Source organism: Alligator mississippiensis, chromosome 5, assembly GCF_030867095.1.
Source record: "Alligator mississippiensis isolate rAllMis1 chromosome 5, rAllMis1, whole genome shotgun sequence".
NCBI classification, from domain to species: domain Eukaryota; kingdom Metazoa; phylum Chordata; order Crocodylia; family Alligatoridae; genus Alligator; species Alligator mississippiensis.
This window is the reverse complement of record NC_081828.1, coordinates 209,901,690-209,925,934: the sequence shown is the minus strand read 5'-3', so window position 1 is coordinate 209,925,934 and position 24,245 is coordinate 209,901,690. Positions and strand designations below refer to the sequence as shown.

Here is a 24,245-nt window from a genome sequence, read left to right as displayed (position 1 = left end):
AATCCAGATCTCTTAGATCCCAGTTCAATGCCCATCTCCACTCTACAACATTAAAGCAAAGTCTGTCTGGTAGTGGACTCCATTTCCCAGAAGCCCGTGCTCATGCCACTGGGGCCAGTTTCCATGGAGACCCCAGCAGCAGCCACCTTGTGATAATGCTGGGCCAGGGTTTTTGTGGAGATCGGCCCCAGCAGTACTGGCAGGGCATGTGGCAAGGTGGGGAGCTCCTCTGGGGCCGGGCTGGGATCTTGTGGTAGTGGCAGCGTGGACCGGAGGTAGTGCAAAGTCAGTCTTCAGCCTGCATGCTGCAGGCAGGGGTGGGCAGACAGGGGGTCGTGATTCTGCCTCGGCTCCTTGCAGTGGTGACAGTGTGGTTCAGAGCTATGATCCTCTGTCTGCACACCCCTGCCCAGAGCATGCAAATATATATGTTTTTATATATTTTTTTTAATTTTAATTAAAAAAAAATTAAATTAAAAGTATTTATTTATTTTTTGCAACTGCATCCTGTTGCTAACTGATGTTCAGTTCATGATCTCCCACAGGGGTAGGCAGCCTTCAGCACATACCAGTGTGACATGTGAAAGCATTTGGTTGGCACCTGAGCCTCGGGGCAGGTAGCGGGGAAGGGGGCCAGGGTTGTGCTGTCGCAACAAGGATCAAGCCCCTCATGGCTCCTCTGCCATCCACCCTGGCACACCAGCATTTTACACCTTTATTTATGGGTGGTTTTGGCACTCTGCCAAAAAAAACATTGCTAACCTCTGATCTACCAAAACCCCAAGGCCCTTCTTGGCAATTTTGCCCCATCCAGTTATCTTCCCTTACATATGTTTGCTTTTAATTATTCTTTCTTAGGTGTGGCATCTTGCATTTGTCTACATTGAACTTCATCCTGTTGCTTCTAGCCCAGCTTTGCAACCAGTCAAGATCCCTGTGAATTCTGCTCCTCTCCTCCAATGTCTTCAGTCCTCCCCAGTTGTCATCTACAAATTGGTTCCAGAAACTCTCAATCCTGGCATTAAAATAATTAACACGTTAAATAGCACCAAACACAGGACAGACTCCTGTGGACCCCATTTGAAACCTGCCATTCTGACATGGATTCATTTATAATTACTCTTTGCTTGAGGTTGAGACAACAAGATGGGTAATGATTATAAGTCCACAGTTCTTCAACTTGCTTTTGAGTAGGTCATGTAGGATTTTATCAAAACCCTCGCTAAAGTACAAGTAGACAACTTATACTTCCACAAGAGGAGGCCGAGAGGGGATCTGGTGGCCGTTTACAAATTCACCAGGGGGGACCAGGAAGAATTGGGGGAGGCTTTGTTCCCCTGGGGTTACTAGGAATAATGGTCACAAATTGTTAGAGAGTAGGTTCAGGCTGGACATCAGGAGACATTACTTTACAGTCAGAGCTGCTAGGCTCTGGAATGAGCTCCCAAGGGAGGTGGTACTCTCTCCTACCTTGGGGGTCTTCAAGGACAGGCTGGACAGATATTTGGCTGGGGTGATATAACCCTGGCACCTGTTCCTGCCTGGGGCAGGGGGTCAGACCTGATGATCTGTTTAGGTCCCTCCTGACCCTAAGCACTATGACACTATGATACAACTTGTTCTTAATTCCATGCTGCCTGCTCATGATCAATCTCCCCCCTCTAGGTGCTTGCAAATTGACTTCTTTGTAATTTGTTCCAGTAAGTTCCCAAGTGGACTTGACTGTACATAATTCCCTGGATCTGCCTGTTTGCCCCACTCCCCTTTAAAAGAAAAAAGGGGGGGCACTATGTTGACCTTTTTTTCAGTCCTCTGGAACATCACCCATCTTCCACAGCTTTGTAAATATTGTCTGGGTCTCTGAGATCCCTTCTGCCAGTTCTGTTACAACCCTGGGATGAAATAGAGTTGGGTATTTGACCAATCAAACAGTTTGGTTAATTGACTGGTCAAAAATTCAGTAAAAGATACCTGTAAAAAAAAAAAACCCCCAAAAAAACAAAGGCCCAGTGGGTCCAAAGAATACACAGAAAAAGCACAAATTTTCCATTAAGAAATGTTAAAAATCTTATCTCTGTTAAGAAAACTACTAGCTTTTTCATAAAATTGTTATAATCTTTGCCCAGTCAAAAAAATGTGTGGTCAGTTGATTAGATTGCCAACCCTGGGAGGAAGTGCCTCCGGGTGTGCTGGCTTAAGTTTGTTCAAATGCATCAAAAGTTTTCTAATGCTTCATTTCATTATCATGACCCTTGGCCTTTCCCTTTCCATGTTTATATAATTTTTGTTAGTCATCTCTTTGTGGCTTTTTTTTGTGAAGGCTGAGCCAGCATAGTTGTTTAGTAGCTCTGCCTTTTGCATCCTCTGTTAATAGCTCACCCCCTTAACATCAGTGGACCCATACTTTCCTTAGTTTTTCTTTTCTGACCAGCGTATTTATAGAACCCTCTTCCTGTTGTCCTCAGCTTCCCTTCCTGGATGTAATTCACTTTTTGTACCTTTTCCTCCCTGATTCTGTTCCTGGAAATTCATCTTTTTCTCAGTATGATTTCTTGGTGATTTTTGCCCTTCCTCCCATTGCCTGTATGTTTTTTTTCCTTTTGATTTTGAGGCACCAAGAAGCAACCTGTATGGCCACACTGGTCTCCTGCCATTCTTGTGCTTCCATTGTGTTGGAATAGCTTCTTGCTGAGCTTCCAATACTGTGCCCTTTAGAAACTGCCAGGCCTTGTGGGCCCCACTTATCCTTCAGCTTGTCCTCTCATGATATCTAGGCTATTATTTCTGAGCTGGTTGAAATCCACCCTCTTGAAATCCAGTGTTAACTCTGCTAACCTCCTGCTTTATCCATCTTTGAATCATGAGTTCTAGTATGTCATGGTTACTTACTCCCAAGTTTCCCATCACCATTGCATCCTTAACCAATTCTTTCCTATTGGTATGTTTATCACATAACCAGGGATGTTGAATATAGGGCCCCTGGGCTCGATCCAGCCTTTGGAGCCATATTATCCAGGCTATGGGTCTCTGGACTGATTCCACGCATGACATGGGACAGTCCCTGGCCCCACGTGTGCAGGATGCTCTGCCTCATGCAACATTGCATGGGGTCAGTCTGGGGCACATGCTGCATGCAGCACCTGTGCCAGACCAGCTCTGCACGCTGCTTCCTAGGCACAGTCAAATCAGGCAGTGTCAGAACCTGCACACAGGGCTAATGCGACACTATGCCACATGCAGTGTGCTTTGTGCTTGGTCCCCTGTACCCAGTGCAGCATGTGTGGCCAGCCCAGCCCCTCACGCATCAGTCCCAGGGTTCTCTCTTCCCCTGGTGCCTGGCTGCACCCCATGCTGCACACAGCACAGGGAGTCTGGTGCACAGCTTGCATTCAGCGCTCCACCATACTGGACTTGTGTGCTGGTTCTGGCATGCATGGGTGACCTGGAGCCTGATCTGGAGCCAGCTCCCAGGCCCCTGTGCTGTGGGGCTGGCATGTGCTGCATGTGGAGCACGAGCTGGGCCCAGGACTGTGATTACTGCCGCACACAGCACAGGGGGGTCGGTCCCAATCCACCAACCCTCATCTGATCCATAGGCCTTGATGAGTTTGACACCCTGACACAGACATTTGCTTGAGTCTTTTCTTGAAGGCAATCGTAATGTGAACAGCACAAATAGAAAAAAAAATTGTTTTATTTTCCAGTAGCAGAGTAAAAAAAAAGGAATGTGTCCATTGCTTCAGCTGTGGCTAAGAACAGTGAGGTGCTTTTTCCTAGGAACGTTTGTCCTCTTAGCTTGGTGGTGGTGCCCGTTGCTCAGACTTTTCACAGCTTAGCGGTTGCCTTAGGGTACTTCATCTTTTCTAAAATCTTGATGAACATGTTAATACGGCCTTGTTTCTGTGTGATTAATGAATGAGTATTACCTCAATGTTATTGACAGGCAAGACTTAGCTCCTCTTCTGCTCAGAGCACACCTTTAGCCAGAGGCATAACGGAATTTTAGTGCCTAGGAGGGCAAAGGGGGCCTTGCAGAGTGGGGAGAGTCTTGCCACAGACTCAGACTCTGAAGGCTTCTGCTGCCACTGCTGCTACCTGGCCTCTCCACACACAAGCAATGCTGGCCACTTCTGTAGCTGTGCAGGCTGCTCTGAGGCTGCCATTCTGATACTCCCTCTAAATAGGTGGCTGGGGCTGGTGCCCTGCTTGCCTACCCATAGTTACACTGCTGCCTTTATCTCAGGGGTGGGCAAAATATGGCCTGGGGGCTGGATCTGGCCTACCAGGCTGTTCTATCCAGCCCATGGGGCCCCTAAAAAAAATGTAGAAAATGAATATTTATTTACTCCTGGCTGCCTGTCAAAGACGACAGGAGCCAGGGGCAGTAGGAACTAGGGGAAGCCAGCGGCAGGGCCCAGCAGCAAAGACCCCCCAGCCCCACCCCTCCCAACCAGAAGCCCCTGCCTATCAGAGGCTTCTAGTCTGGGACTGTGGGGCTGTTCCTGCTTCCCTGTGCTGGAGACGGAAATGCGGTCCTCAACAGCTTGCCAAAACTCGGTAAACGTCCCTCTGTCCAAAATAATTGCCCGCCACTGCTTTATCTGTATGTTCTAGTATGGTCCATGCTCATCCTCTTGAGCCACCAGATCTGTACATTTAATTACAGAGTTTCTGCCTTGCCATTATGGAAAGTTTAATACAGAGCCTCCAGGCTAGGGAGGGGGAGTATAAGGGTGTGCATATGTGTGTGTGTGTGTGTGTGTGTGTGTGCACGCACATGTAGAAGTGCAGAACTCTTGGTTCAGAGATGATAATTTTTTTCAATGTGGTCTAATAAAAGATATCTTTTTTTGCAAGCTTGCTGAAAAGACCCTTTTTTGTGATTTCTTAGTTGGTCTAATAAAATGTATCTTCTCTGAACCAAGAGTTCTAGAGTTTTGCATTTCTTTTTGTTTGCTGCCAAATACAATCCTGTGCACATGTATACACTTTTATCCTTTTGTGCTTGTACGTGGCAGTGTTTAAGCAGGCAGGTTTTACACAAACTAATTCCTGGGAGGGCAGGTTTTATACATCAGGAAGCGAATGAGATTTGTTTTCTAGTGAAGTTCCAAATTGATTTGCCTTGCATATCTTTTTAGGAGCTGGAGTTGCTTGAAGCAAACTTTCATCCTAGTGCACTTAATTCAGTCCGGATCTGAACAGAGTAGTCTTTGTTAATAGTAGATTTCTTTGCCAGTAAAGAACTGTTATGGTTTCTATTTGTTATCGTGTAGAAATCTGCTCTATAAGTAACACGTGATGGCAATGTGTTTCTGTGAAGTCCATTGCAACGAGGATGCTGACAAATGATGTGTTTTTATTGGTGTTTTGCATTTTACTATGTAGATAAAAGTAAAAACACAGACACATTGATGTGCATTTAGTGGAGTCCACATGGATGCATGATAGCTCCTGGCTAGCCAATAAGGCTTTTGTCAAACCATTGATGATAATACCAGATATTTTTTTTCTTTTATAGTCCCCCAGAGTGAAAGAATCATTACAGAATTCTGAGGTAAGATGTTCTAATTGAAAAATGTTTTTCTTTGTATTGGACTTCCTAGTCTTTAGTAGTATTACAAGGAATGTGGGGGTTTTTTTGTTTGTTTGTTTTTTTTAATTGACTTCTAAAGCAATGTCACCAAGCCTTGGAAATTTCCCAAGATGTTGAGTCATTGGCGATTTAATTCTAAGAGGCCTCTTTCCACTAACTTGAATGAATGTTTATGGGAAATATCTTCTTCAATTTCACTTATCACATCCCAGAGGTATTTGGTATTGGATGGTGGATTAGTTGCTCTGTCCAACGTCTCTCATGAGCATCTTCTCAGGTTTTCTAGTCTAGCAAGGTCTTCAAGATGATTGTCACTGCTTTCCAGTTTGGAGTTTGAATCTATTATTTCTGTCCTCCCATCCACACAATTTAGAGAAAGTGACAGTTTCTCAGGAGCTGATCCGACTAATTGTCAGAGACACTAAAAGAGGTCTTCAGTAAGTACCATATTTACCTGAACCAAGGTGACTTCAAATTTCAGATGACCCCCCAATAATTAGATTCTATATGTGGAAGATTTATAAACTCTAAGATAATAAAAGGCTTAGTACTTCCATCTGTCCATAACGCTGGGGGCCAACTGCCCATGCGCCCTGGAGAAGGCAGGCGGCAGTTGGCTTCATGGGCCTTGCCCCCTCAGGCAGGGAGCCGGAGGCAGAGGGAGCCCTTAGGCTTTAAAAATGTATTGACTTGCCCCAGCTCCTGTCAAAGCTGATAGGGGTCAGGGGCAGTAGGACCCAGGAAGAGCCTTAGCAGGACTGATCAGTGCAGCCCGCCCCACCCCAGCAATTGAACTCCTTGCCTACCGGCACCATGTGGCTCCGCTGCATTGGAGGAGCGGGGGCATGGAGCTGCCAGGGGATGGGCAGGTGTGGGGGGGGGGGGGGGGGGGTCTGGTGTTGGGGGTGTGTTGTCTGCAGCCAGGGGCAGAGTGTGTGTGGGTGTGCGTGTGCCTGCAGCCAGGGGCAGAGTGCACAGGTGAGTTTGGTTGTAGACCCAGGGGCTGGATGTGTGTGGGCAGCCAGGGGCAGAGTGGTTGGGGGTGGGTGCGTGTGTTCCTACAATGAGTCCCACATGCTGTCCCCACCATGCACATGCACCCACACTCCCCTTGCACTGCCATACATGCTGACCCCCACATGCACACCCCCTCACACAGCCCAGGCACCCTCACCCCATACCCATCCACACCCCACATATCCACACACATTCACATGCTCCTTCACCCCACATACCTATACCCACCCCCCACAATATACAGGAGTAAAACTTTGTGTTAAGCTATTGTGTGATCACCTCTGTGGACATTACACAAACGCATGTAAATCGTGGCAGAAATATTTTTTGAAATCAAATTAATGAATGCTGTAGATGTCTCCTTTTTAGAATACAATTTGGTATTTTGCTGGTTTTGAGATGGCACAACCCCTTGCTGAAAGGAGTACTTCTGGGGGCAAGGGGAGGAACTTCTGGTGGCCAAGGTCAGGGGTTAGGGGATGGGGACTTCCGGTCACAAGATGGTGACCAAGGGGTGGGGCACCTGCCAAGGGGCGGAGCTACCCATGCAGCCTTTGACAGCTTGCCAAAACTTGGTAAGTTGCTCTCCGCCCGAAATAATTGCCTGCCCCTGGTTTTACATGGCTGATCCCAAAGGGTGAGTGGTGGGGGCATGTAAGGCCTCCCTGAAATATATTGTCATTCATGACGGGCAATTGGCTAGTTTGTTATCATTTTCCATTCATAGAATCTAATTATTGAAGGGTTGTCTTAAATGCGTTCCTCCTACTGCCGCAGCAGGGAAAGCAGCAGGGCTGCAGGTGGTCTTAGCTCTGGCTCCCTTCCCTCCTGGGTATGGAGCACACGGAAGCCCAGGCTCCTGACCAGCCATGCCACGGCCATAGCCGCAGCTCCAGTCCTGGGATGCTGCTGCGTGGCTGGGCATGGAGCGTCCATGTGTCTTGTGTCCAGGAAGGAATGGAGCTGGAGCTGTGCATAAGTGTTACTAGGATCTCTGATCTAGTAGCAAAAGAACTTTCTGGCTGACTCTCTCTTTTTTTTCTCCTAGTACTACTGATTTCCTTTCTTAGGCATACAGGGTGATAGTTCTGCAACACACACCGGGCTATCTAGGGTTATATGCTCCTGTTCTAACTCTGGTTGTAGCCAAGAACTTTAATCGATTGTGAAGAAATCCCATGAGCTTCTCAAAAAGCTTTTAGCTACAATAACTCACGTTGCATTTGCCATTCTCCCCTGGAGAATTGATTCAGGTTTTTGCCGCTTCCTTTTCAACCAGCTAGGGGCTAACATGTTAAATATACCTCCAGTCCCAGTGATGCTGTACTCTGAAAGTGTCCTTGGTTTGAATTACTTCTCCATTGAGTGCCTGACTCCTACATCTTGGTAAATACTCAAGTCATGTTTGTTTGGAAGCAGATAATGATCTACAAATATTTAAATTTGCTTTGTTGCATGTGTGTTCCCTTAGAGGAATTTCAAACCAGTTTTTTCATAGAGTTGCACACGAGGCTGACCTGATGGCTTGGCATTTGGGAAATGGCAATGTTGCTTGCATTCCCAGAAAACAGATCCTAAAGGATGTGGTTTTGTCTTTCAGGAATGATGACAGGTTGTATTGTAGGGTGCTGCACAAAGTGGCTATAACACCACTTTCTTGTCCAAAGTCTACACTAGTAGAGCGGCCAAACGTTTCAGGGTGGAGAGGGTTAATCCTCTCCCAGAATGTGGAGATTCAGAGAGCCCCTCGCCTCCCGTCTGCATGGCTCCTTTATGCCTTGAAGGCATGGAAGTCCTTTTGGATATAAACCCTGTAGTAGTTGGTTCAGCCAGTGGGGCCTCCATGCAGTCCCTGCACAGCTGCCTGCTCCCCATGCAGTTCTTTCTAATTTTAAGCCCCTTTCTCCTTGTAGCTGTTCCCATCAGCCGAGCCCACCGGTCCTTTACTCCACGTTCCAGCACAGACCCCTGCTCAACTACCTCAGGCAGCAGGACAAGCACCTGCACAACCTTCTCAAGTTGCTGCCCCTCCACCTACTCAGGCTCCCACAGCAGCTCCAGCAGCGGGGCAGGTAAGGCTGAAAACCTTTCATCCCAGCATGCTCTTTAGTAGTAGACCATGTGTGCGAAGTCAGTCACCCAAAGAGCTTGCTAACGTCATGAAAGCAGCCTTATGGTGAATAGCATTTTTGTTGCTTATGGGCTATATAACTCATCTTGATGGCTTTGCGGGTGGTGCAGCGGGGGCTTGCTTTTCCTTGGAGCTCCTTCTTTTTGGGGTCATGTTTTTGTTAGACTCTGAGGAAGGAATAAGATAATAACAGATGGCGGAGGAACAACTGCCTTGTTTCTGGTGGTTAAAGAGGAACATTGACAGGGCTCTGAATTGAGCAGACCTCTTGGTAGCATCAGAGCCTTGAGGGGAGATAGGAGGCTTCAGAGCAAGGCCCAGTCAAAAGAACTTGTCTAGGAGGTAAAGAAGTAAATTGATTTCTTAGATCAAGGAGGAGGACCTGCCAAAACCAACCATTCCTGGGATACTTGGAACTTGTCTTGTGGTTGGCTGGCTTGCAGTGCAGCTGAGCTTGCCAGACTACTGAATGGCAATGGTACATCCATATAAAAGACAGTAATGTTTGTGCTTGCAGTTGGAAAGAGGCATTTAATGTTGGAGAAGGTAAATCTGGCATGATCTGTGGGCCAACCCATGGGGAAGAGGTTTGGCAGTTAGTCATAAAACTAGCACTCTGGGCTTCTCTTCCCTAGAGACTTTTCACTCAACCCCTGTCCTCATTTTAGTACAACCCATTACCGACAGCCTGTTACTCTTCTATAAAAATAGTGGTGTTCAGAGCTGATGTTTACTTGGCTGCCTTGCACTACAGCTCTGGTGCTTGAATCGGAGCCATGGACACCTTCTCAATAGGGCATTTAGACTCTGGTTTTTCAGGAGTGCTGAGGGCTGGTGGAAGCACCATTGATCACTGTGAGCGCAGCCCTTAGTCTAAAGGAACAGCTCTCGACTGACTGCAGTGAAACCATCTAATTTCATTTTAGTTTAAATTAATTTAATTTAATTCATTGCATATGTCAATGATAGAGCTAGGTGTAACTCTCCATTTCTCAGCCAAGAGCTAATTTTCATGTTATGCAAATGAGGGAGCGTGGTTGAGATATGAAAAGGACTTGGGGAAATTTTCTGTGCTTAAATTGTCACCCATTGCAAGTTAAAGCCTCGTGCTCAGCATGTGAAATACAGACCAAGACTTCAACAATGAAAGAACAAGCCACTTATTATTAAACAGTATATCCTTTTGCTTAAAAAAAAAAAGAAAAAGACCACTAGGACTATAAACATCTGGACACAGATGACTGAACTGGGTGAAATAAGGCCAGACGGCAGACACCAATTATTACTCAGTCTTTTCAGAATACAGAACAGGCAGATACAAACCAGTTCTGAAATATTTTTAAATCCGTTCAGTTGGGTTTCTTTAATCGGACATTCGGCACGGTGTGTTCAAATAAAAGCAAACCATCATCCTAATAATGTTGAAATGTTTTCTCTGGGTTGTAGATAAATAACACCCCGTCTGGTTTAGGAGCACAGAGGTTCCATTGCAAGCTGGGTTTCCAAGTCATCTAGGCATGTTGTAAAACTTTGCCCTGTATCTTTAAAGAAAATCTGCCAGAGAATTTGAACCAGGGGATGGGGAATCTGTCACGAGCTCAAAAACCTTAAATCTGCAACCTTGCCTTAAAAATTATCTCAGACTTGTGCAGGAAAAGCATTGGAAACCATTCCAGAAGCCTCTAGTCTATGTCTGGTATATCTAACAGGAAAATAAATGCTGTACTATAGATTTTGTCTGGAAACAGTCCAGACAAGGCCATTTATTCTAAACATTGCTCTGATACAGGTCACCGGCCCTCTAGCTCCCACACTGTTCTAGTTTTCATTGTGCTGTCAGTACTCCGGTGTTGTGTGGCATTTGAAACTTGTATGGTATCCAGTACTTGCGTGTGTGTGTGCTTTAAAAATGATCCAATCCTATTGTAGGTACCACCTGCTCCTGTTCCAGCCCCAGCACAGGAGGATACAAACGTCCCAATCAGTCTTGTACTAAGGTTAAGGTAAGCTCACTGCTGTGAATTGGGGGAGCTGTTAAAAAGCAGGCTTTGTAAACTAGTGGATGGAGCACGAGCTGCAAAGCTAGAGAGTCCCTGAGTTTTAATCTTGGCTTTATCACTGAAATGGGGAAGCTGGTTAAATGACTGTCAAGGGAACCCCGTCTGTAGAACGGGGATAAGTGTGCCTACCTACTCAGATGGGTGCAGCGAAACTGGAGTGTTTACAAAGTGCTCTAAAATGTCATTGATCTTTGTAGGAGGTCATGTTATCTGCCTCTCCCCTGATTGCAGTGGATGGCTGGTGCCATATGTTGTTTGCTACTTTAGAGTTTATCCTCTCTCGCTCACTGGGACTCAGAAAAGCATCATTTGACTCCCAGCTGGGAGGGCCAAATTTCTCCGTACTCACGCTCCCTCCTATAAGCTTTGTGAATTCTAGAGCCTGAAAGGTACCTTGGTATTTTGTATCCTTTCCAAACTGTGTAGATCAGGTAAGAACAAATTCTGGGATTCAGGGAGTCCTGGGATCCTGTGTGCCTCGCTTGTTAAAGAGGATGGCATCTGGCACCTCGGCTCATGTGGAGGGTCTCAGCTGCGGTGGAATGCTGTGTTGCCCTGTTGGGACTCGCGTGAGTAGCTGCCAGCAGTTTGCTCAAGAGACCCGACATGGAGTAATTAAACTGCTCTGTTTGGCTTATCCAAACATGACTATATAATTCTGGTAAGCCTGAAAAACAAAACCTTTCTCCAGTTCAGCAGATGACAATATCACCTTATTTATAGCTTCCTCCCCTAATGTAGATGGAGCCCCTCTAGAGCTCTGGGAACATGAAAGACCTACTTAAAACACGAAATAAATTGGCAATATTAACAACATCAGTAAAGAACCTCCTTTGCCTCCTGAGAGGCAGCTGGGAGAAATGTGGTCTCTGAGATCTAACCCTCGCACAAACTTGGTGACAGCATCAAGCAGATGGTTTAATCTCTGTGCTTCAGTTCCTTTCCTACAAAATGGGGGGTACTTCCTTACCTCACAAGGATAGACTCCAAGGATGATTCCCTTGCCCACATGAATAGGTTCAGATACAGGAGAGAAGCTCTGGCTGTGTCGGAGCTTGGCAGGGCTCAGGGAGGAGGAGATGACCACCCCACCCTCTGCAGGGGTTGTGTGCTTCAAGGTTTTGGATAAAGGTAGCTGGCATCTTTTGAAATGAAAACATCCATTTACCATTTTTTAAAAGCTGAATCTTGAAAGAGAAGCCTTTTAACTGGACTTCAGAGCCCCTCAGCAGTCTGGAATGAGCTCTGCATAACGTCTGCTTCCATGCCTTATTCTTGTAATGCTCTGTTCTTTCCATAGAAATTCAAAGAAAGAACTCAACGACATTCGGTTTGAGTTTACCCCAGGGAGAGGTGAGTAGATGGGAAGGTGGAGCCCACCTTTGTTAAAAGCATACTTTATATCCAGACATCCATGATACGGAAAAGGAACATGCTTTTAAAGTAAATCTCTTCTTGTAAAACCATGAAAGTTTGACCCTCAGTAAAAACCCAGCACAGCGTTTGACCATGTGGTCAAGCAGTCGGCCTGTTTGGATCAAGGTGGAATGAATACCAGCCTCTGGCTTCTTTACTATTCAGTCCATCCAGGAAGAACACAGACCAACTGCAGATGTGTCCTTAGCCTGACAAAGGGTAATTATACCCAAAAGCTTGCAAAGAAGAATTTTTCCAACTATTTGAGTTGGTCTAATAAAAGATATATCAGATTTACTCAAAGAACCTTATCTGCCTATGTCCTTAGACCAACGCTGCTACAACCCACACCCCTGAAATGTCTTGGCACTGGTGTTCTCCGGGGCAGTTGCCTCCTTATCGCAGATAAAACCACTATAACGTGAGCCATTGGGGTTTCTTGTGCCTCAATACTGACTTTGCAGGCTGCTAGGCTACCTCCCTCAAGCTTGACAGTTCTGGGTGTTCCCATAAGACCCCAGGATAATTGAAATGGGGTAAAATAATACCTATCTGCCTCCTAGGTTTGAGGGGCAAGGGGCACATTGACTGAACTCTTGCAATGACCTTGAACTTGCCTGAATACCTACCATTACAGTGTTATCTGCTTCGGACACCTGTGGGTAATTTGGGCAGCCATTTAATGGTGAAACTTTTTTTTGCCAAATACAGTTGATTTCTACATTAAAAGCACTGTGTGTTCCAAATCTCAGCTAGTTTGTGCTGAACAGCCTGGATTAGCTGTTCTCACCTTTCCAAGGCAAGATGTAGTCTGCTTTGCTAGCTGTTTTGCACTGTATGAAGGCTTGTTCCTTGTTAATTGGAACTGGGGTAGATGCAGTTACTCATATCTGTGCTGCCCAGGAGATTGGTAAACATTTGCAGCTGCAGACCATGTCTGGGAAAAGGAAAGCTCTCGGCCTCGGGGCTTGCAGGACTCATCAACTGCTACACGTGTCAGTCGGTCGCCGGGCTGACAGTCAAGCCTGCTTTGTGTGTCTTAAACTGTTCCAGGTTCGGGTTAGAAATGAAGCCAGACTCATTGCTGTTGTTTCATAATATGACCAGATAGTGACTTTTCTAGCTTCTCTGATGCCACAAATTTTTCTTCTGACATACATGTTTTAGGATTTTTAAATTATAAAGCTTTCATTAGCAACCTAGAAAATGTAACTTGGTGAAACAGTCTTCACATAACTAATGTTTATCATGTCTGTCTTGCATAAATTGTAATATTTGCCATTCCTTTAACTAGAGACCATAGCTTCTTTCCAGATGTTTGCCTCCTACTTCGTATGGCTTAGTGAGAAACTTGTTTTTAGTGATGTAGTTGTACTCCTCTTGTCTGACTCAGTATATGGTGTTCAAGACCTGTTGTACAGTGAACTGAATGGTTCTTAACTTTGCCCCTGACAGATACTGCAGACGGTGTGTCCCAGGAACTCATCTCGGCTGGTCTTGTGGATGGCAGAGATCTAGTCATAGGTAATTAATTACAAGTGTTCCTGTAATGTTTCTCTGTCTTGGGCCATCTTTGCATGTGGAGAAGAGAGAGGCTAGGGAAAGCAGAAGGCCTCCGGGAAAGCTTCTCTTGCAATTGTTCTGTTCCCTATTCTGTGCTCAGTGTTACTTCCAAAGGAATTTTGCCACTGGGCAGATTTGAGCTCCATGGCTCTCAAAGACCATAACCTGTTCAGACAAAATATTGGAGAAAATGGTCTTTGTATTATAACTTCAGGACAGATAAAAGTAAGCCGGGGTTTGGACACCATTCGTTTATAGGAACTTGAGCTCAAAACAGTTGCTAGTGTCACTAGGGAGGAAAAAGTGGCTTCGCTTAACCCCTAATGGTTGTTGGTGAATATTATCAGTCCACTGTTTTAGTTCTGAACCACCAGCCCCAGACCCCAGCATCTGGAAATACTGGCAGTGAGACATTAGCCCAAGTTACGGGTACAGTTCAGACAACTCAATACCCCAAATGGGCACAAAACTGCCCCCTCAGAAGGATACTGCTTTTCAGAGTTGAGCCACAACAGTTGTACAAATGAAAGATGTAAATGAGGCAATTCCTTGGCATAGTTATGGGACTCTATCTCATACACCAGCCCTTGTATCTTTAAAGCTTGCTTAGTATGAGTAAGATTGAAGAAACAAGGATTCAGTGCAGGGGTGTCATATTGGTTGGCCCCCGACACTGGATCCAGATCACCACTCCTGAGCCGGATCTGGCCCCTGCTCTGAGTGGGGTCAGGGAGCTGTGGAGGTTAATGCAGCCATCACTTGCCCTCTGCTGTCGTCACGCATCCCCAGTGGGGCTCTGTACTTCCGATTTCAGCAGCAACCCCCACCCCTACTAACCCTGCCACTGAAATCTTGACCCGTCCAAAAGCCCCGCGGGCCAGGTAGCACTAGTTTGTGGACTGTGTATGTTTGAAACCCCTGGTCTATTCGGATAAGAATGAGGGCTGTTTTTAACCTTGACTGTCCTAACGCCTGCCTGTGGTTGTGTGTGCTTTCAGTTGCAGCTAATTTGCAGAAAATCGTGGAAGAGCCCCAGGCAAACAGATCCGTCACTTTCAGACTGGTATTTATTCCCGCTCCCTTATTAAGCAAATTGTTGTTTACGTGTATACACATTTAATGGCAAACTTCCCTCATCCTAGTGACTAGGAGCATTGAAATATTATGTTGGTGTTATCTGCTCAGGAAAAAGCCACGTGTCCAGGCAGATCAGAAAGGTTTTGGCCAAGGAGGTGGATTTAGAGGTGCTGTGGGCTCCTGTACAAGAGGAGATGGGGAGGTTACTGGCTATTTCGTGTTGAGATAGAAGAGAGAGTAAGAAAGGCCAAGTGAAGAGGGGTTTTGGGGTTTAGGAACGCCCTTGATTTTCCTACAAAGGCAACAACGAAGGATTCTTGCAAAGAGGTGATGAAATCCAGAATGGCTAATGTGGGGGGGGAAGAAAGGGTGTTGATGAAAGTGTGAAGGTGAGCCACTAAATACAGGGGATTGTTAGGAGTACTGGCTGCATGTTTCACCCCAATTAAAACATTAGCTGCATAGTGAGTGAGCCCTGGCAAAACTGTCCCAGCTCTTCAGCACCAGAAGATGCACATATTTAAATGTAAATACTGCCATCTGCTGAATACATCCTAGGGCTTCCCTGTCCTTGCTCCCTCCCCAGACTCTAACATGCTTTATCGTGCTATAAATAATGGATAACATAATACTCTTCAACTTTCTCCCCCATTGTGCTCCAGGCATCTGGCGTCGAAGGCTCTGATATTCCTGATGATGGCAAACTTATAGGATTTGCACAGCTCAGCATCAGCTAAACTACAGCGCCAGGCAGTTTCCCTACTGAGAATCCACATGTGCATATTTCTAATGCTTCTGTTGGCCTAAAAAAACAAACAAACCACTACTGCCAAAGAATTGAACTGCAGCCCCCTTTCTAGGAGCTTTAACAGTTTTCCTAAACAGGATCGCAAACCTTCCTGAAATTACCAATGCCGTTTACAGCTTTTGTAAACCACTCTTGTCCGTGTTTGAATCTCCTTCATCTCAGACGTGCAGATCCAACACTTCATTGCCTGCGTGTTCATTTTATTATTGCCTTACTTTAAAGGAAAGAAAAAGAAAATACTACTGAGTACGAAACAGGGGTTCCACTGCTCTAATTAGCTAGCCTCCATGTTTGCCGACATGCGGTTTCTTGTGTGTCCTTTGCTATCTTTGCACACGCTTAACACTGAAGGGACTTTTTATGTTGCTGTTAGACCTGCTTCTCTTTGCATTTGAAATACCAGTGTAAATGTTGGTTGGTCATTTGGGATGCTAGAAATCTGGCTTCTGGCCGGTTGTGTTGTTGCAACCCAGCTGGTCTGAATGCTGGTGCCTAAGAAAGTGAGCCGAGCCTTAACTGTAAGAGGGCTAACATTTTCCTTTTTTGTAATCGCGCTGTTGAGAGGTTCCTTGAAATCAGTGTCCTGGGAGCAAACATCAGTTCTTCTGCCCCTTTGTAAACTGCTGATAGCCTTAATTTTTCTTTCTTTGCTTTGTTCCACATTAGCGTCATATATGGCATGGGGCAGATCATCTTAATTTCCCACATGCTGGTTCTCGCTCAGAGGGTGTCCTTGGACTACGTGTGAGGCTGTAGAATCCTTCTTAAAGCAGAGCTGCGAGGCAGCGCTCTCCACAGGCTGATCTTGCAGGTGATCAATAATACCAAAACGTGACAGGGGAAAAGAAAATCCATACCACTCAGCATTTGGAAAGCATGCGTGTTGAATTTATTCTTTAAAACATAATACCTTTTGCTTGATGATGAGAATCCTCCATGCACTTCCGTGTTCTTTGCAAACAGGTACATGTGGAACCATCCTTGTTCTGGTTTTTACAGCAATAAAAACTGCCAGTAGAATAGTACTAGGCAAGCAATCTCTGGACCTTGCGTCCCTCCTGCACTAATTGCTTGGGTTTTCAGATCACTTCTCAATCCAAGCGGCCAAGTTTTGATCAGGATGTTGCCGAAACCACGTTAACTCGCATTTAGGTTTTTCTTTGTATGTGGTGTTTTGAATTTGAATTTCTACATAAATAATATAAATTATACTTTGAGTTTAAAAAGAGACACTTGTAATGCAATATGTGAATAATAAATGGTATTGATCTTTTTTTTTTTCCCCCCCCCTTCTTCCTACTGTTTCACATTTGGCCTTTGTATCTGCTCTTGGCTTAGAAGTGTTTTATACAATGAAACTGTAAGCCTGTAATTTAACACAGCTATGGAAATGTATTTCTCTTTCCATCCATTGCAAACCATACAGAAATGAAGTGTTAAAAATGGGACAACTGGGTTCAATTAGGACTTTTTTTATTTCCAAGTCTTCTACTGAACAATATATATTTATATATTTTCTCTATGAGCAGCTATGGAAGCTTCTTAAATTTTGCATGGTTTTTTATACTGCACTTGTTTCTTTAACCTGTAGTTTAAAATCGGAGATCTCCCAACTGGCACTACCAGTTAAGCACAACCCTGTTACTTCCTAAGTGCAAAGGGGAGGGCATCGGCATGGGGTGAGGGGAAGAGGGTGAGAGAGACCCCTTCCTCCCCCATCAGCCTCCAGATTCTGAGCTTGAGACCTATCACCGGAGTGGAAAGCACACGGCACAGATTTCTGCAGAATAACGGGTGGCTAGTTTGGGGCTCGAGTGTGCGCGTGCATGTGTGTGTGCGTGTTACAAGTTCCGGCACTTTCGCCGCCTTTTGTGTGATACACAGCACCCGAATGGCTTCTCTTTTAAGTACTTGTTGGCTTTGGAAGAGCAGGCTGCAAACTACACTTCCATGAAGCCCAGTGGGCAAGAGCTACTTGGAATATGGAGACCAAATAGTCTTGGTACAGTATTACTTTACTTATGCCTGCATGCCATGCATACCTCATTGTTCATTTGCGCACTGGTGCTGAGAGATGTAGGAGTCAAACTGCTCAAATGAAACAATGCAGTATCTATTTATTAAATGAATCCTGCCCCACCTCGATCTAAGACTAGTAAAGAGCACGAGTTCACACTGACCCCTCGGTCTCCTTTCCCCCCCTTTCTTTCTAAATGAATAAAGAAAAAAAGCAACTCTAGTGTATTTGATATTAGATCTCTAGACCTTTTTCTTGGTAGTGACCCAACATTTTGCTTGGGATACTACAGTGCTAGATTATTTTGTTTTCTGAGGTAATTAAAGTAAGTGCCAATGCTGTTCATTTAAAAAGATTTTTTTTTCCTAACGTCACAAATGGATTTAGGCTTTTTTGCTAAATTCCAAACCTAGAAGCAGGCAATATTTTTTTTTTTAATTTAGTCGATACTCTAAGGATAATGCTCTATTAATGAAACAGGTTCCTCTTCACAACTTTGGTGTATTGTAGATTATAATGAAAGATGTAAAATATTCCGCCTTTTTTTTCTTGATTTGACTTTGTATTTTACTGCATGTATCTCTAATTTTTAATCAATAAAGAACAAATTGTCCATTGCCATGAGCGAGGTGCCATTTTATCTCCAGAGAAGTTGGCTTGGGCATTGGTCTCGGAGCTGAGGTACGCGGCAGTCTTGGGTAATGGGATTCCACCGGATAGCTACACTCCAGTTTGCATCGGAGTATGCTTTCTCCTTCCTGAACCTTCACTGGAGGTGGCTGGGGAAGGATGTACCCTTGCATGAAGGCTTCACATCTGCAATCCAGCCTAGACTTGCAGGCTACCTGGGGGTGTCCAGTCCTAGCCATAACAGCTAGCTCCATGTTAAGTGCTATGCAGTTGTGCACGTCTCTCATCTCCCTCCCTCAATCAAGGGTACTTTAAATCCCAACTTGCAGCATGTTCTCAATGTTCACACTATTCGAAGCCTGCAGAGTACTTTCACGAGCCATCTCTGTTCTGTTTCTGCCTTAAAACACTGTTTGGCCCCCTCCACGGTAGAGATCTGACTGAGGAATGTGTGAGGGCTTCCCTTTAGTCTTGACTTTGCCTAAAATTTAATCATATAATCAGAAAATGAGGGCTGGAAGGGTCCTCAGGAGGTGAACTAGTCCAACCCCCTGCTCGAAGCAGGACCATCTCCAGCTAGATCATCCCATCCCAGCTGGGCCTTAAACACCTCCCAGGATGGAGATTCTGCCAGCTTTCTAGGTAACCTGTTCCTGTGCTTCACCACCCTCCTACTGAGAGTTTTTCCTAATATCCAACCTAAACATCCCTTGCTGCAACTTGCTCCTGTCATCTGCCAGCACCGAGAACAGCCCAGCTCCATCCTCTTTGCAGCCCCCCTTTAGGTAGTTAAAGGCTGCTATTAAATCCCCCCTCGGTCTTCTCTGTTGCAGACTAAATAAGCCCAGTTCCCTCAGTCTCTCCTTTCTGTAAAATCCTCCTATTGTGAAGCATGCAGCAGCCAGGTTGTTTGTACCATACTATGTACAGCTACATTTAATCATGTAATCCATCCTCTTTAGCCCCTAATGGCAGGGGTCTCCGCTGACAATTGTTCCAGCGTGATCAACTGCAAAAGCGGTAGATGTCTGCTGTGAAAGGTCTTGTTTGAATGCATGATTGCCAGGAAGGTGGCAATCTTGACAGCCGGTCAATAAAAATCTTATTGTAACAGTTTAAAGTTGTTACGATTATCCACCACAGCCGTTGTCATCCGTAACTAGTATTGTGTCATAGTTTACACTGTGACTTGACGCTGGTTAAACAGAGCGCCTGGGCAGCCTTGTGTAACCAGTCAATTTTTAACAGTGTCCTGTCGTACCTGCCTATGGATAGATAAACCTCATGTTATCACCCTCTTGCATTAAATACCTAGTGAGCAGAAAATTAAGGCTTGAATAACAGGGATATTGCTCTGTTACGGAGCAGACATGGCAGTTGACTTCCTAGTGTTGGTCTGGTTTTGCAAACCCTGGGGCTCCAACTAGAATCCAGTTCCTTGGACATACCGCTTCATCTCGGGGTAGAGATGGGGGCGGGCGGGTTGCTTTTTTGGTTTGGTTTTGTTTTTGTTCCTTGAAGTTTGGAAAATCAGTAATTTTTCAAAGTATGATTACAAAGAAGACAAAAGAGAATCCCCTCCATGGCCTTTTCAAATGGTTTGACTCCCAGGTCCAAGGGGCCCTGAGCCTATGGGGATTGTCGGTCCCCAGGTCAACCCCATGGATGCCGATGGGCTTTTTCACTCCCCAGGTCAACCCCGTGTATACCGATGGGCTTTTTCGCTCCCCAGGTCCGCCCACCCCTTGCATCACAACAGGGACTTGCGGGCACCCCAGAGAATCCCCTTCCTGGTCTTTTCAAATGGTTTGACTCCCAGGTCCAAGGGGCCCTGAGCCTTGCACTGCAGAATTTGGCTCTTAGCATTTCTGAGGACCATCTTATGCTTGGCTTTGAAGGGTCCAGTATACGCTATTGTGCTGTGCTAGAATCCGACGGGGAGTTGGTTCTAGCAGGTTGGGAAGGCGGAGGATTTAAATTAACTAGCTCTGTTTGAAAGTGGTGTTATAAAATGGAGGTATGAAGCCCTTGGGGAAAAGAGGGCATTCCTTTTAGCTTTCCTTATCTGTGAGGAGCTCATTCACGTTTGTTTTATCAGACCCTAAGGCTTTGCTCCAGCATACTGAGCTCCCTGGGACATTGGCTTGAGCAACCTTCCAGCTGTGCTGTCTTGTCCGCTGGGGTCATTTTTCATTTGGACAAACTCATCTCTACATCTGCCTTGTACCATTTCTCACCCTCGCCCCATTGTGTCAGGCACTGTACAGATCCATGGGCAGAAATAATATTGGTGCTTCAAGCAGCTTGCTGGCTAAATAGACCAAGATGGAAGGAAAGCGACAAAGAGGTGACTGCTCAACTCAAGGCAAGCGGGCTGGTCCGTGCTTGGGTTCTGTTCCCCAAGCTGCTCTGGTAGCGGGTGCGCAGCCACCTTGCAATTCTTGCAGTCCTTGAGGTGGCATGAAAATGTACCAGGTCAGGAAACATCCCCTCTCTCACCCCACCAGGAGGGTAATGGGTGCACTTACAATCTCTCACTTGGTCAAGAAAGTGCTAACCTAGGTGAATGGGATCAGAAAACTAGTGTTGGAAGAGACCCCCTCTAGTCCAGCCCCCTGCTCAAAGCAGATTGTCCCCAACTAGATCATCTCAGCCATGGGGTAGGGCTGTTGGCTGTAGCTTCCTTGTGAGATCTCCAGCCTGGATTGGTATCGGGTCCCGTGGGTCTTCTCTTTCTGCACAACGGTATGGCTAGTGTGCATCAGCCACCACTGTTCTTCCATGGGGTCTAGGACCAGGCAGAGCTGTTCATGCCAGAGCTTGTGGGGAGCTGTAACTACACTCCTTCCACTCGGTGCCCCTGGCCCAAAGTTGGAGCGACTCTGGCACCAGAACGTTACCACCTGGAGGAGGCATCTGAGTCGTAGTTACTGCGTCCTCTGCAATCTCCAGCCTGCACGTGCTTCCAGGGCAAACTGCTCCCACCTCGTCTCTCTGTCTGCTGCTACATATAGCTGGATGACACCAGCTACGGTACACCCAAGGCATAAATGTGTCTTAAACTGCTACTGTGTGCTGAAATGTGTCTTCCACTTGCACCACACCCAGGTTTGGACCAAGTTTGCTGTATCATAAAGTGTATAAGGCAGCACATCTTAGTCTGCTGTTGAGTCTTCCAGCTCTGGTAGCCATTAATTTCAACTGTCAAGGTGCGATGACTTAGACTGGCATTGAATAACCAGAGCCCCTTCTCCTGCAGGGTTCTCTCTGCTGTCACATGCAAGGCCAGCAAAAACTAGTTTTCTAGTACAGGTAAGCCTTTAACTAGTTATGAGTCCAAGGTATACTTCGAAACCTTAATGTGATTGTAGGGTAGCTTAAGGTATGCATGTGCATCCCATGAAGGTGCAGGTATTGAGCTTCTGGAATGAATTACGGCCATAGAGTTGTAATGGAAAGGATTGCCTTGAGTGGCGCTCACTGTTCTGTGCTTCGGAAGCAGGTTGAATGTAGCCCGGCCTGGCACTAGCGCTGTGCAAAATTTCGCTGGGTGTTTCATTTCAAAGCTGTTTTGACTTATTTTGAGCTCAAAACAATGAAATCGAAATGAAACAAAGGCTTTGAAACAGCTTCGAAACGAAATGAGGGCACCAGCCTTGGTGACCTTTCCTGCCCCACATAGGGGTGCCACAGTGAGCTTCCCCGCTCCACCTCAGCCCTGGGAGGTGTGGCGCTCTGTCCCAGCCTCCCTCCTCCCTGTTTGGCCCTGTGGCACCCTTCTCCCCTCCCCCCATGTTTGGCTGCGTGTGCACCCCCCCCCCCCCAAATCCAGCCGCTGGGGCTACTTTGATTAAAAATGGTTAAAAATCCCTGGCCTGAAGTAAACTAGCCAGGGAGGGGTTTCATTCCCTTCTCCCTGTCCCACTGGCAGGGATCCATGTCAGGGTCCACCGGGCACCCCCTCTTGCTGCTGCAGTGGTGGGGCTGGTTGGCTGGCATAGCCCTTCCACCCCCATGGTTATTTCTCCCTTCACCCCCAATGCCCCTGGGACACCACAGCGGAGTCCTACCCCCCACTGCCGCTTGCTCTGTGTCCAGGGTAAGCAGTGGAATAAGCCGCCCTCATGCCCCCTCCCTCTGGCGTCCCTTCCCTTCAGCATCCAGTGGAGGGGACTTATTTTGCTGCTTGCCCCGAGCATGGAGCAAGAGGCGACAGCAGTGGGGGTTGGGACGGGCAGATCCAGCTGCGGTGCCCTGGGGGCAGACAGGGGAATAACCCTGCTCCCCCACCCCCATGGCTATCTGCTGGCTGGCATCCAGCCCCGCTCCCGTCTGGCTGATGGAACAGCAAGCGGGGAGTGACCGTGACGGGCAGCAGTCCCTGTCATAGTTTCCCAGAGCGTGAGCCCCTTCCCAGTGGGGGAATGCCTGCCTCACAGAGTGGCCCCCCGCCGGCAAGAGGATGGTGCTGCCTGGACACCATGATAGGGGCTGCTGCCCCCATCAAGAGCCCTGTCCCCTCGTTGCTCCAGCAGCTGGGCAGGGATGCAGCCAGAGGCCAGCTGGCAGGGCTGCTTAGGTGAGGAGGAAAGGAGGGTAGTTATTTCTCCCTCCCTCCATTGGAGCGGGCAGGAGGGGGTCTATTCCACTGCTTGCCCCACAGCAGTCAGGGCAGGCAGATCCTGGCTGTGGTCCCCCAGAGGTACAGGGGGGAATCCCCCTCCCTGCCCCCTCTGCCTTAGGAGCTATGCCAACTGGTATCTGGCTATGCTTGGCTCCATTGCTGCAGCAGCGAGGGGGGAGTGCCTGGTGGACCCTAGCTTGGGTTGCTGTCGGTGGGACAGGGAGAGGGGAATTAAACCTCTTCCTGGCCAGTTCAGCTCAGGCTACTGCTGGGACTGGCCATGCCCCCACTACTGGAGCAGTCAGCAGAGAAGTGCGGGTCTGTGCTGGTGGGACGGGGGAGGGATGCAGGGAATAAACTTCTTCCCTGCTCCCTCCTGGGGCCAGCGTCTGGCCAGACCCCCCACCCCTGCCTGTTCCTGTGTGTCCCTGCTCTGCTCTGGCCAGCCCTGCTCTGGTGGAGCTGAGACCCCAGCCCAGAGAGCATGCTGGGATGCTGGGGGACTTTGGTTTAACTGAAACCAGGAAGGGCTCTGGGACAGAAATTGCATAAACAGGTTTGAGCTCAATCAGTTAAGTCTGATACTACATTCAACCTAGTTTATCTCAAACCAGTTTTGGTCCTTTTGAAACTGCTTTATATGCACTGAACTTATGTTCTGCTACAGGTTTAAATCAGTTTCTGATCACTTAAACCGGTTTATGTGTAATGTCTGTCCCTAGCCCAGATGCATGTGCAAAATTGCACTTATTCACATCCAAAGACTAGCGTTACAACATATGGCCTGTTTGGCAGGTCCTAGGGCATGTGCCCGTTCTCCCAGTGCTGTGCCCTGGTCATTTGGACTGGTCTGACTGGTCAGGTTCTGAGAACTACTCCGCTTGACATGCTGCAGTGTTGGGTAGGGGGAAGGATTTCTACATAAGACTGCACCTCTTTTCTTATTGGGACACTGTGGGTACCTCTTCGTGTTTGGAGAGCCTCCGTGATAATGTACGCCATCTGGAAGATTAGAAACGTTACTTCAGTGAACAGCTTTAAGTCAGTTTGAACAAGCCTCTACTGTTGAAACCAAAAAGTCGAGCAAGGCTTTGTTTCAAAATAACCATTTCCATTTTGCTTCTACAAATGTAGTTGCCATGTGAGTCCATGCCAAACTCTTTCCCCCCATTGTTAATTTAAAAATAACTTTCTCCTATATAAAGACTGCACCAGAGATACATTCATTCCAGCCAAGTTTCAAACTGTTGGAAGATTCAGTTTTTAGAGGAAGGAAACAAGTTATTTCCTAGGCCTAATAGTACGC

General features: G+C 46.7%; 1 protein-coding gene across 2 annotated transcripts in view; it reads left to right on the top strand.

Annotated features, from left to right (window-relative positions):
* Positions 1–18,302, top strand: part of OXSR1 (oxidative stress responsive kinase 1) — a 123,703-nt gene extending 105,401 nt beyond the window's left edge. For both annotated transcript variants that reach the window (XM_014609069.3, XM_059729223.1), the window contains 7 exons: positions 5,522–5,557; positions 8,527–8,685; positions 10,674–10,747; positions 12,105–12,157; positions 13,676–13,744; positions 14,782–14,846; positions 15,523–18,302. In XM_014609069.3, coding sequence (XP_014464555.1) covers positions 5,522–5,557; positions 8,527–8,685; positions 10,674–10,747; positions 12,105–12,157; positions 13,676–13,744; positions 14,782–14,846; positions 15,523–15,597 — 531 coding nt within the window. In that variant the 3' untranslated portion in view covers positions 15,598–18,302. The remainder of the gene's footprint in view (positions 1–5,521; positions 5,558–8,526; positions 8,686–10,673; positions 10,748–12,104; positions 12,158–13,675; positions 13,745–14,781; positions 14,847–15,522) is intronic.
* The last annotated feature ends 5,943 nt before the right edge of the window (positions 18,303–24,245 follow it).